The following is a 19,812-nucleotide window of genomic DNA, read 5'->3' on the forward strand; positions in this document are numbered from 1 at the left end:
TATCTCCTTCTGTCAGTAGAAACTACATCCACACTAATGAATAAAATGACCCAGGGCTCACCCTGTGGCTCAAAGGACAAATGGTTTGGCATGGTGCATGTCCATAGAGCTAAGTCCACTCCAGTCCCCCTATGCAAGATGGTCTCACCCACACTGCCTGTTGGAAACAGTCCCCTAGACCATACCATCCCTGAACTGAGCCTAGATATGAAAGAGTGCTAACTAGCATGAGTCCAGAGAGAATATTAGCAATTATTAACAAGCAGTTTGGAGATGGACAACAGGATGGACACAGAAACAAAACGAACCCATGCCCTGTCCTTCTTTAAGTTAGAGTAGACACAGACTAAAAATGCCATCCTGCTTCATGAGATGTATTTCAAATGTATAGATGAAGCAAATGGACAAAGTTTTTGGGAGCATTTGCATATCTGTTGTGCATGGTCTTACTATTTTTTAGTTATAGACAATTCTCAAGCACTGCAGTTACAAAAAAATTCCTTCAGTCACATGAAAAACACCATTTTAACTACCTATCATAGAACAGAACTAAAGCTAACAATGCAAGACAAGGAGAAAAAGCTACAGTACTTTTAAGCTGTTTGCTGAAATACAGTTGTATAAGCAATTCCTTTCTTTTCTGCAGTGAGATCCCCCAAAATAGTGAGCTGGGTCTGATGAAAATTAGATCAGCTACTATGTGAGGGTCTCACATTACATTCACCAGAGAAATGCAGTAAGCTTTCTTGGTCTACATCTCTTTAACATGTCTGTGAACGGGAGGCTTCCCAGTGACCACAGGGTTCAGAGTCCAGATTACGTATCCTGAAGCAACTGGGGAGTATCACATTCTGTATAAAACATTTTTCAGCTAATATGGCAAGCAATGATACTTTCAAAAGCTTCTAAGGGACTTAAAAGTGTAAAGTCCCTTTTCCAGCCAGGACCCTGGTCTGTATAGGGCACAGTCATCAAAAAGTTGAGCACCACAACCCCAATGGTTTACATATTTCACCATCCCCAGGAGGGCTCAGCAAGAGTGAAGTTGCTGTCTCTGGGGTCCAGAAGCTGAATGGAGAACTGACTAAGCTAATCAGCAGATACTCCTAATGCAATTTTGGAAGATCTGCCAGAGAAGAAGGCCCCATGTAGCTGGAATTCATGCCACGACTTCCTTTGTGAACTAGTATTTTTGCAGTCTTAGGCACAAAATGCGGTATTGGTGGCAAAAGGTAATCATGTCAGCATTCCCTTTTAGCTAAAAAGCTGAGTGTTAGAGACCAAGCTGCGGTAACTTGGGGTTCAAAGCAGCTTGAGGGGATTACAGCCCACATCTCCCACGTGAGTTCTTCAGCCATTAAGGTAATGACTCTCATAATCATAAGCATATTTTCTCTCCTACACAAAGACTTAAGTATGCTACTGAAAGAAGAACAATTCTGTCAGACAATATTAAGACCACTTTTTCCCAAATATCCTTCAGAACCAAAAGCCACCTTGTAATACCTAGTTAAGGCATATACGGCTGAGAATGACAGGTTGTATGCTATGTACCTGGGAAAGCAGAGAGGACGAGGAGGAGCTGCAGGAATAGTCCATGGGTGGAAGATGACAGTGGCTGCCCAGACTCCCATAGGATGGAATAGGCTGGGCTGGATGCTCAGCGAGGTCCCAGGAAGATCTGGCAGTGTCTGCTTCAGTTCTTGAGTCACATGCTACCACAGAGACAATTCTGGATGTGCAGTAGCTCATGTGATACAGTCAGGTGATTTGGCCTCCAAACAAGAGCCCAATTTAAATGGCTCATGAGCAAATAGGGACAGATGAAAAAATAGAAGTGCAAATCTTCTACAGTTTAAGTGACTGAACCTTCACAACCACTGGGGTGGAGAAAACATCTTAATTCCTGTGTTTTTAATGTGATGTGGTCTAATCCAGCATGCTCTTGTGTTGGGTTTCCACAGCAGTCTGAGCCAGCTGATGGTCCTGCCCACTCTTTGCTCCCACCTTTTCTATTACACTGACTTGAGCATTTGACCAGCATTGCACGGAGCCCAGTCAGCATGCTGAGGAAACAACTGTCTTGTTTCACGTCCATTTTCTGTTGGATTTGCATGCTGAAATGACTCAGCACAGAGAGGGCCAAACAAACTCTGAAAGGGAGAGGTTGGGACTCTGGCAAAGGGTGGGACCTTGACACTCAATAGTTAAGTCCAGTTATGCTTGCACACCAGCCCGTTGAACCAGCCAAGGAAACAGGTAGGGATTGCCTGGGCTTTGCTGTAAGCGTAAGGCGTCTAGCTACTAAGCAAGTGTAGCCAGTCCTAGAGCTCTCAAGGGGAGCTGTTTAAGCACTTTTAGGGAACTTCATCAGAAGAAATTAGACTTTAGGCAACTTGAGGATTCAATGATGCCTGAGTTAACATTTTTCTGAATTTACGTTTGGATGAAGATGGTTTTTGTAGAAGTTAAATAGCATTTGGTTTCCTGGATCAATTTGAGATTTCTAACTCCTGGTATAAGTTACTTGTGAAAATGTGATGAAAGTCCCTAATTTGCCTAGGTATCTTTCAGAACTTTAGCCATTATATTTCCAAACCATTCAAGGATAATTGTAAATGCTGTAATAACTTCTGTGTTTTACAAGTGACTCCTGACTCCAACTGCAGTATAGTACTAAGTACCGTATTATGGAGTACTCAGCTAGAGCCTTCTTGGAAGACTGATTATCATTACGATTGTCACAAGTTCTCTGAGAGCAGTCATTTCTGATAACTATTATTACTATAGTGCTAGAAGAAGTGACTGAAAAAGATCTTTCTATGAATCATTTTTTAATTACATAAATTATAGTATTTACTTTATTAAATTACTCTCACACAATTTTGTTTCCTGCTACTTAACAAATTACAGAAAACCCAATCTGTAATGTCTTATTCTCCATAAGGCACTTTCATCCAAATCTTGAATAGATTTCTCTCATTTCCTGACATCCAGCTTGGGCAAAGGCCCCAAGGAGCATCCAGCAAAGCCAGCAGAGTCTGCCGTTCTCATACTTTTACCTATTCTTCAGACCTTCATGAAGAAGTTTAAAATGCAAGTACAGCAGTCACAGCACAAATGTAGTAGCCAAAAGGACAATAGAGGATCATATCTTTATGCATTTTCATGCATTGTAATTTATATTAATCATATACCCCATGCAACACTACAGGCTTGGAGAATAGTGGCTGGAAAGCTGCCCAGAGGAAAAGGACCTGGGGGTGCTGATTGACAGCCAGCTGAATACGAGCCGGCAGTGTGCCCAGGCAGCCAAGAAGCCAATAGCATCCTGGCTTGTATCAGAAATGGTGTGGCCAGCAGGAGTAGGGAAGTGATCGTGCCCCTGTACTCGGCACTGGTGAGACCGCACCTCGAATACTGCGTTCAGTTTTGGGCCCCTCACTACAAGAAGGACATGGAGGTGCTGGAGTGTGTCCAAGAAGAGCAATGAAGCTGGTGAATGGTCTGGAGCACAAGTCTTATGAGGAGTGGCTGAGGGAACTGGGGTTGTTTAGCCTAGAGAAGAGGAGGCTGAGGGGAGACCTCATCGCGCTCTACAATTACCTGAAAGGAGGTTGTAGCGAGGTGGGTGTTGGTCACTTCTCCCAAGTGACAAGCGACAGAACAAGAGGAAATGGCCTCAAGTTGTGCCAAGGAAGGTTTAGATTAGATATTAGCAAAATTTCTTCACCGGAAGGGTTGTCAAGCATTGGAAGAGGCTGCCCAGGGAAGTGGTTGAGTCACCATCCCTGGGGGTATTTAGAAGATGTATAGATGTGGTGCTTAGGGACATGGTTTAGTGGTGGATTTAGCAGTGCTAGGTTAACAGTTGGACTCGATGATCTTAAAGGTCTTTTCCAGACTAAACAATTCTATGATTCTATGATTCTGTGATTCTAAATCTTCCTGTGGGTGTCCGAGCCCTGCGAAGTGAGAAAAATTCTAAATATCAGGTAAAAAAACATAAGAGGAGGGATTCCACCTTCTCAAAATCTATTTCAACAGCAGTAAAACAGAAAAATTCATGGTAACCAAAGAGGGAAGACTTTATACTGGGATTCTAATCAGTTTTCCATCACCTAGTAAAATTGTTAACTTGTAACATATATAGGTTTTTATCAAACAAGAGCAAGTTTAGAAATCATAGAAATTAAAGACTTTTCAATTGCCAGTACAACTCATGGGACTAAAATCTGGGCTTTTTGCATCTTTCCATTATTTGTCATTGAGATATATGCTGGCTGCTGGAGAAATTCCTGATCCAGGTTTCCTTTCTGTGTGCACAGCACTGTCATAGTGTGCCGTGACATGGGAGATCTTCATTTTTCACTGCTGCAGTGAGATGAGAGTGTCAAATCTCTAGGTGGTATCAGTCAAATATAATAAAGTTGCTCCAAAATGCACCAGCTGCAAATCTAGCCCAAGGACCGAAACTTTGAGTCTTATGCACATCTCAAAGCAAAGTAATATACGGTAGTAACAAAATACAGCCCCAGCACTATTGTCTTCATGCAAAGTGCTGCCTTTTGACAATGTGAATTGGAACTGATACATGTGGACTGAACGTCTCTGCTCAACAAACCCAAGAGCAAAACTTGTCTGAAGGAGGACAGGGGAGCCCTAAACCATGCACAGTCCTTCAGAGGGACGTATTCTTGTACTCTTGAACACACTATGCTGCACACACTGTCTGGGAGGAGCCACAAATCAGCCAAGCACAGATGCATTGTCCAGAGAGACCTGGCTTTTTCTGACTTTTACCTGTCTTCCAAGGAATTCAGAAAGCCTAAAGCAAAATGTAGAGCTTGGGACCATCACGTTATGTTCTGGCCTTTCCAGTGGTATGCTGAGTTCATAAACCAATTCGTTGCACTCAACAGCGCATTGCTTATTTAAAATTTGATTGAGTGAAAAAAAGGCGAACACGCTTTTCAAAGGCCAATCTGTATCCCAACAGGAGACATTTTCTTTATTTATAAATGCAAATAAAGCACAAGAACAATAAACATCACATTGAAAGACACACAGATATGCAAATAATGAGAACATATGGTAACAAATAGGTATCTAAAACCATTTTGCAACAATAGCATGTGAAGAGGAAAATGAAAGATGGCAGAGCAAATGCTGATTTTGGGAAGGGTAAAATCAGTAAAGGGAGAATTATCATTATTTAGAACTTGTACCAAATCTCATGGCTTAAAGTAACACAAATACAGAAATAGGCTTTCATAAATATTCTGTGGTATTTTATAACACCTGATGTAAAAGAACAGATGGTACTTCAGCAAAATGGACATCTGCATTGCCACTCTGTCTATAATAAGAGATGATGTTGCATTTCCACAACTTCATCCTCTCTTGAACTTTGTACTGCCCAAAACCCCACCTGTTTTGCCTTACCTTTTCTCTCTACAAAGCTTAGCTTGAAGAGCAATTTGAAGGAAATGGGAGGCAGATTTGTGGATCAGGTCATGGAGAACAGTGATTAGAAAAGGTACAGAGATATTCATATGAAAAGCAGGCAGTCAAACAAGGTTACCTGCAAGGTTGGCATCTTAACAGCTAGCATGAGGAGAGATGTGCTAAGAAACAAGAAGAGACTGGTCAGACAAATAACTGTTCAAACAGGCCTTCGTATGGAAGGTGACAATTTTTGATCACCAGTTCAAGAAAATGACCTAATGTGTGCTAGTGCAACAGATGGAGGTGCAGATTGGAGACCTTGGTGGTGGTAGTGGGATTGCACTTCAAGTGCTTAGATATATAGGGGATACGCATGATAGATCCCTAATGTAGATGTATTAAATATACATTACAGTTCACCAGTGTAAACAGGGTTAGAGGCTGGAATGTTTCTCAGGGCATCTATGTTCTTCCTTAAGGGCTCTTAGTCCCTCAGGATGTTCTGAGTCTACCATTTTTTGTGCAGGAGATGAAACAAATATGTATAGCTAGAAATCAAAACAAGAACTAAACCCATCTGGGGATATCACCTCACCAGTATTTTAATTGAATGCACAGTCTTCTTGCTCCAAGCTATTTTAAGATAGTTCTCCTCTTTCTCATGACCTTTGAGATGATGTCTATAGTTACATCTACCTTTTTTTGGTCTGAAAATAAATGGAGGAATGGTAGCAGTGAGTATTCTGATCCAGCAAGTTCACCATGATTTTGGAGATATGCTTCCAAAGTGAAAAATTGTAGATGGCACTGAGTATGCATAAACGCCAAACCCTTCAGTTTCTAGTGACACTCAATAAATATCCTAACGGAGCTATACAGTAAAGAATATTACTATAACCACCTATACTTCTCTCTGGCTTATTCACTCATAGATCAATGTCATCAGGGAAATAAAGATCAACACAACTGGAATGTATATTTAGGCATTCATTTCAGTTCTCTACTGCCCTGCACCTTGCATTAGCATGTATACCTTTGTAAAGAGTTCTGCAATGCAATGAATCATTCCAATATGTCACTAGTTAGAGAAAATTCCTCTCAGTTCCAGTGAGCCATCAGCTCTGCACATTGTGGTTCTCAGACTTTTTTACAAAATGCAGAAATTTCAGAGAACAAGAACATTAGCGTTTCAGACTGGAGAAAGTCACTTGAAAAGAACTAATACAAGAAAAAAATGGATAGCCTGAGCAAATAACCGCCTTTGGTAATGACTAAAGGAGTTCTTCAAGATGGAACAAACTATTACCTTGAATTCGAGTGAGCACATTAGAATAAAAATTGGAAAAGAAGATCCCAGATGAGTAATAGGTACAATTTTCTAATGAGGAAATACATCAGATGGCGAGTATATGCAAATAACATATACGCACTTACATGACCACTGATGTATCTGATCCCTCATTATTATTCAGGTATTTGTCCTCTTAATTCTCCTGTGATATTGATAAATGCTGTTATTACTGTATTACAAATGAGAACTGAACAAGGTAAACACATCTTTGGAAATTTTGGCCTATCACAAAAAGAAGTGTATGGTAGACTAGGAAACAAAACAACAACATCTAATGCCAAAAATAGCACTGTTTCTGCTCTGCCCAACAGATTTGTGCATAAAAATGTCTCACAAAACCTAATTCATTTCACTTGTCCTTTATAAATGCATCACAAATACACATAGATATGGAATATTTGTTTTCCAAAGTTTTATTGTGAATCAGTGACAGAAGCAGGGAAACAATCCAGAACTTCTGAGCCCTTCTCTTTCTTTCATGCAAATGAAGCACATGACTCTGGCTTTATGCCCTTGAAACTGTACCTTAAGTTTTAATAATTTATCTGAAATGAACCAGATATGTGACTTCAACCAACAATCCACAGCCTTTCCAAAATTAATTGACTAAATAGATTTGATAGTCAGCTGCCAGTCATTACTGGTTTTGCTTTATGGTCCAGACAAAAATGGGAAGAAAGGATCCATATGTACTAGAACATAGCCAAGAGTTAAAGTAGATATGATACGAAAATTATACAATGAAGGGACTCCTCTAGGAAAATAGCTCGAACCATTTTTATTGATTTGAAGATCTACATCTTTGTGCATAACAAAGCAAAGGTTAAATAAGGTTAAATCTTTACTAGCTGGACTGTATTTATACTGTAGTAGACTCTTGAAAATACCTACCATACAATCTTGACCTTGGAAGAGGTTGAGAAGACAAGAGTTATCAGTGGCTCCTACTCAGAGAAAACTGAGCAAGCATCAAAAATGTCAGTGGAACATTTTCTATTTTCATTTAATTCTCTCAGCATTTTTATTGGAAACGTGCATACATTTCAATATCAGGCTGCCAAAGTTACGGAATTCTCAGGTCTGCACAGATGACTGTACTGCGCAGTATCTAGCACGGTTAACCACTTCACTGCGTCTTCAGAACAATGCATGAAGCAGGGGAGCAGTCACCTTTTCGCAAAAGTAGGACCCTCAGAGATGCAATGAACCAAAGATAGAAATACTCAGAAGTACTCCTAACAGGACATTAGTCAGAAGATGGTGCTATTATAACAGAACTTCTAAGGCAGCTGGAGCTCTACATGAAACCAAAGCATACAAGACAGGCTCAAGAGAAAGTAAAGCCCAAGTGTAAATTGAAAGTTGATCTCAACGGGAGTTGATGCTCAGCATCTTACTGAATATACCTTACAGAAATGTGTTTACTGAAAGACCCTCTGATTCCATGCCTTGGCTTGCTTGCACTGTTCACATCAAAGGGGAAATGCACAGAAAACATACACTTTAAATTGCCAGTCACAAACTTTTGTGAACTCATTTGGATCTTACCAGCTCACTTCAGAGACCCTCGAATGATCAACAACATTTTTATATATTGCTACACCATGTAGTGTACTTCCATGTCAAGATACAGGTTCTGACTGAATTGCTGCTGGTATTGCAAACAACCTGGAAATATGCGGTAATACAATTGCTCTGCCTCTGGAGCAGGAGTAGCTCAAGTATCTAGAAAGAACTGCTGTTCTGTGTCACATAGAAGTAGCCTTAGAAACACTTCCTTTTTTCTTTCTAAGGGAAAAAATGGAAGTTGCCCAACTTTTCCTAAACAGAATACTAAATTTTCTGCAATGTAAAAAGATTAAAGTGTGACTGTGAAGGAGAAAAAGCTGATGTTGGTGGGAAAATGAGCAAACAAGAATATAATCACCAAAACATCTGCTTGCATGTAAATGAGTGTGGTAATTACCCACATAGCAAATGGGTGATTAGAAATGCATGAAATTAGAGTAGTCCACAGGAAAGCTAATTGCAGTAATTGATATGATGAGCGAGATGGATTCTGCAAGCTTTGGGCAATCTTGGAAACTAGATTATAGAGAAAAAAGCAGAACCATTAAGCAGAAAACACCACAGATGGGTTCTACTGTCTGACAGAGTTCTCTTCCTTGGTAGAAAAGCCATAGTGTCATTTTTAATACCTAGAATATTAAAAATGTACATTTACATAATGAAAATCCAACTGGGAACAGGTGTCCTTGTTATGATCCGGGTATGTTAATGGAAGAGGTTACCATTCCTGGCTGCACTTCAGTACCCTTCTGAAAGACATTACTGTATTGTGTAAACTTCTAGTGGAGTAGTCTGTTTTAAAAAAATGTGAGCTGAAACAACTTGATTAGCCTGACATTGCTTGAACGCTCAAGCAGACCGCTCTGCTGGAAGGCTGATGGGCCGTAGTGCTTGGAGTCAGGGCAGTGCCTTTAATGACTGAGGGGGATATAATAGCTGTGTATCACATTAAGTTACCTAATTAAAAAAATGTGAATACATGCGTGTCACCTGATTCCTGCCTTGACAATTATTATTTGGCTCATTTCTCACAGCTTTTTCAACAGCAGAGGTCAGTTAAGGGGAAAGATTCATTGGAGTGAGAGGAAAACATTGTAGGAAGCATTTTGCAATGCTACTTAGTTATTCTAGAGTAAATCCAGAGGAACACTACTGCTTCTACTGCAGTGTGTATTTACATCATGGGAAAAACTAAGAGAACGGTAAAAGACTTAGAGACAGTCAGTGGAAATGGGGTGTAACATGATTGAAGAGAAGGGTCAAATTCCTTCCTGCCAAAAATGAGCAAACCTCTGTGAAAATGTCAGTGAAGCTTCACTCAGAAATGTCAGGAGAAATTTTAGCCAGTGTGGGAATTTCACAACGAATACTTTTCTGCTGTTGAAATAAAGCCATATCTTTAAGCACTTTTCTGATTAAATGCAGGCATTTTCAGCGGGCTCTACCATGCACCGTTCTGCGAGACACCTCTCCTGTTTGCCTGCCTTGGATGTGAAGATGCAGAGCTCCCGGACAGCCCTCATGTCTGGACTGTGTCAGAGAAGGGAACCCTGCAGCTTCCAGGCTCCTTTCCATGAATGTGGGAACTCGCAGTCCCTGGGGCTGCTGGCTCCTCGTCAGGGTACGTCGGGGCCCTGCAGCCACAGCCCCTGCCAGGCTGACGGGGCTTCTGCGAGGTATGGACACAGCCCGGGCCCCCCTGCCCCGCTGGCCACTTCCACGACACTGCTTTGGGCTCTGTAGATCAGCAATGATCTTTTTTAAAACTTCTAATTCAAGTTTGGGAATTTCCATATTCAGTTCAATTCTGAAGCATGAAATTCTTCCCCCAGAATTTTAAGTCATGACCTTCAGCCATTTTTTGTTGTAGATGGGTGAGAGAAAAGAGTAAAAACATAAGGGCTTAGTTATAAGGAGAAGAAATTTGAGAATTAAGCAGTTAATTGTATTCTGGCATGAATAATGTTCTCATTACCTCACTGTCCAATATGGATAAACAGAAAGAATCAGAAATATGTTTATGAGTATTTCAAGGCCACTGTTAATTTTGATAGATTTTTTATTTACACCAATGTATCTGAGAATAAGATATATGTCCTGAGGTAAGCAATGTAGGTCCTGCTGATTAGCAACTCTTTAATTTTGACTAAATTAATAGATTTCAAAACACAAAATGTAACCAGGCTCATCAGTTTGCTAAAAATTATTTCCTTAATACAAGTTTTTTACTAGCTATATCAATTCAATATTTAAAGCGGAAAACAATTATGATGTTTTGTTTCTTGCCAAATGCCCAAATACTTTTCACAGGAAGGTTTCGTGGAACTCTATGCACTTACTTACACATCTTTATCCACAACAATTCATACCAAGATAGCAAACCAAGAAAAATCCCAGATGCATGCGAAAAAGAAAGAAAAAGTGAGCAAAAAGGTTTTTCAAAGATTCACATCCCAATTAAACAAGTAACTGACTTGGCAGGTCTTGTCTTTGTTCCACCCCTGCAGCACGGTTTAGGAAAGAGCATTCCCTGTGGGAGCTGTTAGTCTTGAATAATAAAACAGATAACATGCAGAGAAGGCTGAAAAGAGCCGTTGCAGAGGTTAAGGGAGAAACACTAATTTTGAAAAGGAATCCCAGTGGTGGATGTATAATTGGCCCGAGCAAAAGGGAACACACTTTCTTGTGGCAAGTTAATACGAGACAGCTCAGCAACCAAGAAAATAATCAGGCATGAAAAGCTTTGTTTTCCAATTAGATCAGTTTAGGGAGTTTGATATATGTGCCATGTTTCTCCACCACGTCTTGTCCAACTTTTGGTCTCTGTGCAGTTGAGTAACTTCAGGTTTGAGCCTGGATTTCTTCTTTGTGGAAGGACTTATGAGGGGCAGAGATGCCAGAAAGAGCCCTCTCCAAGTTTTCTCCTCACAATTTAATTAAAGAGCTTTCTCATTTTTGCAAATGTTTCTGCTCACAAGTCAGTTGGAGACCCAGAAGAGACCAGGACAAGTTATACAGAGAAGATCCTGCTCCCACATCTCTGCTTCAATATCATTCTCTGAGAGCGCTGTTCCCTAGAAAATATGTTGCTCTCATATCTCCAGCCAACATCTGCCCTGAGATCCCCTGCTACACAGATATTAACACAGTCTCATTCTTAACGCATTGCTGAACTTTCCACTGAGCAGGAGGAAAATGTAAGGAAGAAAAGGGAGGGATGCGTCACTGCCTTCAACTCTAGCGGTGCAGATTTACGACGCTGTTGAAAAGGTACTCCAAGATCTGCTTCAAGCACATCTTGGCTGGTTCCATAGAAGTAACTTTAAAATATAACCACCCCCACATAGGAAAGGTGTGGTCTGCACCCTGCACATGCCCCAGTTTTATCAGTTACTGCCCAGATTTTGACAAACAATCATGAAACTAGAAAAGTACTTGGTAAATGCAAAGCATAGGTCCAGGTAACCCCTAAGGTTGCCTATCATCCGTTGAAGTTATGAGCTGCAGGGACAGGAGTGTTAAGTGTGTAAATCACTCCACCAAGAGTGTGTGGCAGGGGTTAGAGCACTGGGACACTGGAGATCTGGTTGTCTCCCCTATACTGCCTCTCATCTGCTCTTATCCTAGGCAAGTCTCTCCACCTTTCTGTACCTGTAAAGTAGCAATACTAATAACACATACTTCTTTTGTAAAGCATTAACATCTGCTAAAGCAATGAAAATATCTTCATTCATATTAATAATAATAATTGATGGCACCCATCTGGAAGCAAAAAAAGTGCAGGAACAGAACAGAAAGCATTTAGCTGGAAATATAGCAGTCAGGAGAAGTGTCTGTGTCATGTGTTGTAAATATGGAAAACAGAATACAAAAGGCCCATTTAATTCACATGAGATTCCCAATCCCTCATGTACCACGTTTGGTGCTGATTTATTTGAATTAAGATGGCAAGAAAACCTCCTCTCGCTGTTTTTTGTTGGATTTTTAGTTTAGTTTTCTTTTGTTTTTAATCAAGCTCTTGCCCAAGCCATGTGAGTAAGAATTCAGTAACACATTGTAAATCACAGTTTGCAAGTTCTGTGACTGCAGATGAGATAGTAAAAGATAATGCTGTATAATTCACATGTGGTTTGTTCGTCATTCAGGCACCACATGTCAGATTCTCCCTATGCACAGCTGAATGTTGGTAGAGATTGCAAAGAACATAATTTTAAAGTTCTGGTGATTAAAATCCTTTGGTTATTGCTGAAACAATTCAGAATCTTACGAGTACAAGCCTAAACCCTTTTTTTAACCATCTTTGAGTCAAAGTCAATTTACTATGAAACCGTTTCAAAAGAGGAGCTGACAAAAAAAAGAAAAAAAAAAAAACCAAAAAAAAAAACCCAGAATAAATATGCAGTCAGCAATACAACCTTTTCCAAGTAAATGGTAGACAAAATTATATTTCAAAATGGAATTGTCTGACATCCCACCATGATAACAAAAGATTTCTCAAAGCTCCGCATCCCAATTAAACATCCTAGTTAAACTTTTTCAACAACCTAACATTAGTTTGAAGGTATCAGGGATTGTAATTTGCTACAGTTGCTCAGACAAGGTCTATAGCAGAGCCATTGTCCTAAACCCACTTCATAGTTTTTGGAGAGAAATAGGTGAATTGCAATCCAAAAGTGCAATTTCTCTATGTTGTCCCTAAAGAAAGTCTCAGTTCCAGTGTCTACAGTATTGATGTAATTCATAGCACTCACATATATAGCATTTACTAAAATGAGGCCCCAAATTGTCTGACATTTGACTCCTATCATAATATAAAGACTAAATACCGTTTTATAGTCCTATAGGTGCCAACATGCAAAATAAACAGCTGTGCAGTCCTGTGCAGCTATAAGGAACTGGTTTCTTACTCCTGAAGATACCTGAGCTCCTCATATGGCTCCATTTATATTACCTACCCAATGACTCAACACAAATGCATATTTACCTAAAAGCCTAAACAGGCCACTGCAGAAGGAAGAGTCATAGAGTTGTAAAGGACATGTCAGCCAGATGTCCCTTCAGACACCCTTCAGATGGATACACAACAGAACAAGGAATGATCGTCCTTTTTGTTTGAAGACATCTGTGCCAACATTTACCTGAGATATGTCTAGCTGAGTTTTGTACTGATCGGATGCATTGCTGTGTTGTCAGCTACCAGACAGCTTGAACAAGCATGTTTTTGACTATCAACAAATGTCTCCCTAACCCCTGCTCCCTAATTAATGAATTTGAAACCTTTGGCAAAAATCAGAAAAACTTGACCCTATAAATACTTTTTGGAAACAGGCATCCAGATAAAGGAGAGATGCCCATCAGGTGGTCTAACTGAAGGAAGACCATTATATGAGTTCAGAGCTTAGCATATCAGAGAACTTAGAAATGCTCCACACTTCAGTCAGTCAAAGCTCACCTTGTCTTGGACATCAAAATCACGCCTGGAGAACTACACGCTTTTAAAGGGAGATGAAGTCACTGCTGCAATACTATTCACCTCTTAACTCCGACTTCCACTGGGTGAAAACTCCTAAGCCATAGAAGTGGTCACTAGTAACATCCTGTAAACATTTGAATTTGGCCCAGAATGTGTAGCAATTGTGTTAACATTATGAGTAAGTTAAAGACTATGAAGCTCTGAATGTAATATTAATTCTGTACAGAGCTGCTTCTGTTTTTATGGGTTTTAGCCCTTTAGATTTTCCAGTTGTTAAGGATGCAGAAAGCTTAAACAACTTTAAAAAGAACAAAGCTCTCATGTCCTAAACAATAATGGAATGGTCTTCACAACTATAGAAATAGATACAGCTATATATATGGGTATATATTTAATATAATTTAATCTCATTACATACACATTATATTATATGTATTATATGTGTGTCTATATTATCTATAAATATATGTAAAATAACAGGTATTTGATAGGACCTAGCAAAAGAACAAAGCGCCCTGTATTAGGTACTACTGCAGAAGGGCTTACCTGAACAATTTTACATGAAAACACACATATATACACTTATCCAGAGAATGCAGAGGGTGTGGTGTCACCATCCTTCCTTTCAAACAGAAGAATGACCAGTTAGGGTTTTATGGAGATTTTTTAAAACTATTTCTACTTTCTAGTATATTTTCAGTGGAGTATTAACATTTGGAAGTATGATTTGGAGGTATGATTTTTATTAATAGTGTAGATGGTTCACCAGCTGCAACTTAAGAAGTAATAAAAGTAATTTTACAAAATGTCTATTTTAAAAAATGAACTGCAACAAAACCTATTCATAACTATTGGTCATCTCTTGCTTTTACCTTTAAAAGAATATATGAGGCCAGTGACATTTTTTCATGTGTCTCAGAAGCAAAATCACAGCAGAATAAAACAGTATTACAGGTTTATTATGTCTCAAAATATAGAAATATATTCCAACAGCATATTTTAGAGAATAATATAACAATAATCTTCAGTTTCTTATTCTCAAAATGGTACACCATTATTTAAAAATATATTACTTAATGTACCCAAAATTTAGTTTCCATCAAATTCCATTTAGAATAAATTGAGTTCAAAAAAACATATCCACCTACCCAATTTATACAGAAACCAGTAAATTTTTTGAAGACAATCCAGGAATTTAACCTTCCAAAATGGTAATTCTGTTGGAGACATTATATTTTGCTATACAGCCTTGTGCATGAACTGCAAATAAATGTAGATACGTAGGTAATGTCAGTATAAAATAGAGATGGAAGTGTAAAATTGAACTGTTGTATTAAGGGGAAAGAGCTTCTAGGACTGAAATCAGAACTGTTAATTTTCAAAAAAAAACTGAGTGTATGCATAAAAAGGATTTATGTATTACTCCAATAGCAAGATAAAATAAATTAGTTTCTGCAAAAAGACAGTTGCACATTCACATGCATACACACAGTCACACACACACATTGATTTTATCAGTCTGTAATAATCTGAGTTTTCTGAAATATGCTTTAAATAACCAGAGAAGTCAGAGTTTACATGAATAGACTAAGGAGAAACTGATATGTCCTATCGTTCTTTCACAACACTCTGAGAACTGTTTAAATGAAGCATTTTTAATCAAGGCAATTCATGATAAAAGCATATATTATAATTAGCCATGTAGTAAAGAGAAAACAGAGTTTCTATTTCCCACTTCCATAACACTAAAACAAAGGGGTATCCAAAGACATTAAATGTGGTAAATTCAAAATAAGCATATGGGTGGTGGTGGTGAGAATGATAATCTGTAACTAGTTGTGCAGTTGACAACCACAGGATTTCATTTGAGGCCAAAAATGTAGGGAGATTAAAAATTATTTATATGGATTTAAGAATTTTCAAATTTAAGATAGTTAATGCTAAAAAAAAAAGGAAAGATATCCCATCTTACATCTCATGATTTAAACCAATTTCCACCTGATAGAAAAGCAGATGGGACAGAAAGTAGGCTGCAAATTACCCACCGGCTTGTTATGAAAGGTGTTTTTCATCTTTGCCTGAAAACAGCCCCCATCAGGGACAAGATTTTCAATTAAACAGGTAGCAATTTCTGCATCCCCTGTGCCTTCCCTTCCACACTCAGAAAATACATCCAAAAGTGGGACCTAAATAGAGCAAAACCCTTCCATACCCTGTCTTCTGCGTCTTTTGTATAAATAGCAACTTGTGTATATAATGGGAAGGCTTGTGTGTTTTTTTTGTTTGATTTTACCTTGTGCTGTTATTATAAAAATATTTGCCGGAGCAGTGTAATAGAGAATAGACTGATGCGATTTGAGGTAAGAATGTTGTAGTTCAATTTTTAGCGTTAACTTGGACAGTCATAGGTAGAGGTGAGAGTCTGTCTCCACAGAATTCCCTTTTGCAAACTCTGCAGCCCGCAAGCCAAGAAGTAACGTACTCCTCCAGTTACACTCATCTTGTTAAAGAAAATAGTTATAACAATTATGTGCAATCTTTTCACTTCTATTTTCTATCTACTATTTATTTACTTAAACATTGTTCAACATTTGACTTTTTCTAATGGAGCAGAACTTCTAAAAGAAAAAATATGTTTGGCCAAGCAGTTTTGTTTAGTTTTTTTTCTGTGCCTTTTTCTAAATAAATACTTCACCACAGTTTTCATTGGCACAATAGGACCAAATGCGTTTTAGTTCCTTTAACAATATGAAGCAGTTACAGAAGTTCTGGAGTTTCGATCTTTAAAAAAATCTATACAAAGGCTTTACTTTAAAATATTGAAATGGAATGAATTAGATTCCAGTATGGTCAACTGAAAAATTAGTTTGTGAAGTTCTACTGCATAGTAAGGTGACCCATAAAATAAATGGTTTTGAAATTTTGCTCATACAAAAGAAACTATATACTTTTAAATAAATAAAAGCTACTATATACATTATACTGTACATTTAAATGAGAGATGACGTGAAATGGAATAAATTTAGGACTGCCTTTTCATCAGCAAGGCTCATATCTTGACTTTATTACAATCCTGAATAAAACCCTCTGCTTTAGATTATTTTTTTTTTTTATTCTAGTGGCAGCCACATGAACGCACCACCATATTCCTGTATTTTTTTAAAATAACATTGGAACTGTCATCAAAGTAGAGCACGGAGATTGCATTCAGTTTTGTTGGTGCACAGCATGGCTTTGGTACATGATCGGGGAACATCAAATGAACCTGAAAGACAGATAAATATATAGCTCATATATCAAACAGAGAGGTACAAGGACAACGTCAGTGCAAAACATGTCTTTGCAATTCAGAGAGTGCTGCGGTCGCAGATTTTCCTCGGTTAGCAACTTTAAAGCACAGCTTACCTCCAGAATGTTGCTCTGATTTCAATCGCGTGGGCAGAGCTATACAATAATAGCAGATGGAGAGATAAATGAGGAGGAGCGGCCAAGACAGAAAGTTGGTTTTCAGTTGAAATTTAGAAAAGCGTTGGAGTTAGGCAGCTGCTGAGGAAAACACTTAAACATATTGTCAGTACCATCTCTGCTGAGGACAGTGCTTAACATGAAGCACAGGCTCAAGTCCCAGGTCTCACCGGGACCCCGACATGTGCTAAAATGCTTTCCTGTGTCAGGGTCTCAGCGTGGAGGAAAGTCTGCTGCAGGCAGCAAAGGCTGTGCAGGCAAAGGCTCATACTGAAACTGTTTTCAGCCTATGAAACAGTAAGATGTGGGTTCTCAGACAGCATGAGCGCATTTTAAGGTCTTATCTAGGTATCCGTGGATCCAATTCTACTTCCACTGAAGTCAAAATCAATTCATAAGGTGGGTGCCAGCTGGACAGAAAGTTTGGGGAAAGGGCTGAGGCAGAGAAGGCTTTATGTTCACTAGGCTGAAATATATCAATGAAAGGTTAAAGAGAAGGAAAAGAGTTTTGAACAGCATCCCAGAATGAACAAGATCTAGTGGAAATATCTGAAAATGGGGGAAATACAAGTTCTTTGTACTTGAAAGAAGGTTGGATGTAATATTCTACACATGCTGAAGAGTTGGAAACTGGGGAGGCCAGAAAAGAGGGAGTTGTAATAGAGAGGGCAAGAGATTATTAAGGCATGGATAAAGACTTCAGCAGTAATAGGTTTCATTTGTATGTTAAGTCTTTGTAAATCTGTTAGAGCCATCTGTCTTGCAGTGATATAAGCCCAGAGCCTTTGCCAGACAACAGAGAACAGTCTATCAGGAAACGATTTTTACATAACTGTTACCATGAGAAGGTCTTTTGAAATAAGCAATAATAAATCCTGAAGTAGCAGTTTAGTAAGGGTTTAGACACACATTTAAAAACAGTTTAACAAATGAATAGCAAAGCACTGGAGAAAAGAATGATTGTGCCTTGTCTAGGCAGATGTTTGCCCTGCCGTAACTCCTGGTCCCACTAGCCCCTACCATCGCAGCTGGGATCTCCATGGTCCTGCTAGCCCCGCACGACAGTGATGCTCACAGCCTTTTCAAGAGTGAGCCTGGAAGTCAGTGTGAGTCAACATGCTGATCCAGTGACTCGCATGACCAGGGGGTCAATGCTACTCCAACACTTGTTCTGAGGATGATGGGAAGCGAGAGAGTAGAAGAAAGTTTATATAATTCATTAAATGCAGTCTGTCTTGTATTTATATGCATCTGCATCATCTGTCTGCCTAAGTTCAGTCTCAAAAAAAGAAGAGAGAGAGAGGTACTGGCCCAGCATTTCTCCTTTTCTTGTTACAAAAGAAAAAAAAAAAGAGTCAGTAAAGTTTGGAGGGGTACCAAGGAACAATCACTTCCCAACCCAACGAGTGGGCTTTTTTTAGAATGGTGTAACCAGTATGGCTGGGAGATGATTACATTTGGATTAGGGTGGAGTGTATGAATAATTGTTTCCCAAGCCATCCCCATGTGCACACCTTGTGTAAATCTGAATTTTGTATAATTTAAACCAGAAAGCATTCAACTACTGTTATCTCATCTAATTTATGTGCAGTTAAAATTTAATTAGTCTCATGATTTTTTGGCTGCACAACTGAATGCATGTACAGTACATGCAGAGGGAGACACACAATTCCAAAAAGGCCATAAAAAGGAGGGAAAATTTAAGTATCCAATTAAAAAAATAGGACAAACTACACAAATTTCTTAACAATGGGAAATTAACCATTTTTGGAAAGGATAGACACACAAGAGAAAGTAGCACTGGGCCACTTCTTATTTAACAGTCCACAATTGTAGGAGGGAACTCTAACCTGAGGATCTCACTGATATTGGCAACTTTTCTGGACAATGTTTGCATAATGCTAAACTATTGCTTTGCTGACCTATTTCTTTCCAGCTCAGGACTGCATATACACTGTTCTTCATCATCTCCTAGGCACATTGCTATATTCCTTGCCAATTGGCATTTGCTGTTCCCTTTCACCTGAACCCCTTACCACACTTCTATTTATTTCCAGCCTCTGACATTTTCCCTTCTTTTTGTAAATCTTGCTGACTCGAATTCTGGTATAGAGCAATAATGTTGCATTGGTGGGTGGACTTGGAGAAGGTGCATAAATGAAAAGTTGAATGGAAAGGAAAAGATCTCAGCACATGCTGAGGTTTTAAAAATGTCCCTCTCATGTAGAAATACTTGGCCATTTTCACAGCAGAATTTGTTTTGTATCAGAAAGAAATCAAACTTCGTTTGTTTGTTTCTGGGTTTTTTTGGTGTGGGGTTTTGGTTTTGTGGGGGTTTTTTCCCCAGGAGTGTAATAGCTGCACTTATTTCTGAAGGGGGAAAGGTTTTTCAGGCAGAGATTTTTTAAGTCAAAATCAAAGAAAAAATCACCATCCATGGACAGACTCATCAGCATAGTCTGATGGTCAGGATACTTTCCTATTATCAGTTTAAGTCAGAGGGAGC

General features: G+C 39.0%; 1 protein-coding gene across 1 annotated transcript in view; it reads right to left on the reverse strand.

Annotated features, from left to right (window-relative positions):
• Positions 1-15,482: 15,482 nt before the first annotated feature.
• Positions 15,483-19,812, reverse strand: part of BMP5 (bone morphogenetic protein 5) — a 60,263-nt gene continuing 55,933 nt past the window's right edge. The window contains exon 7 of the mRNA XM_075145245.1: positions 15,483-17,106. Within this exon, the coding sequence (XP_075001346.1) occupies positions 16,957-17,106 (150 nt within the window). The 3' untranslated portion in view covers positions 15,483-16,956. The remainder of the gene's footprint in view (positions 17,107-19,812) is intronic.

Source organism: Calonectris borealis, chromosome 3, assembly GCF_964195595.1.
Source record: "Calonectris borealis chromosome 3, bCalBor7.hap1.2, whole genome shotgun sequence".
In the NCBI taxonomy this organism is placed as follows: Eukaryota; Metazoa; Chordata; class Aves; order Procellariiformes; family Procellariidae; genus Calonectris; species Calonectris borealis.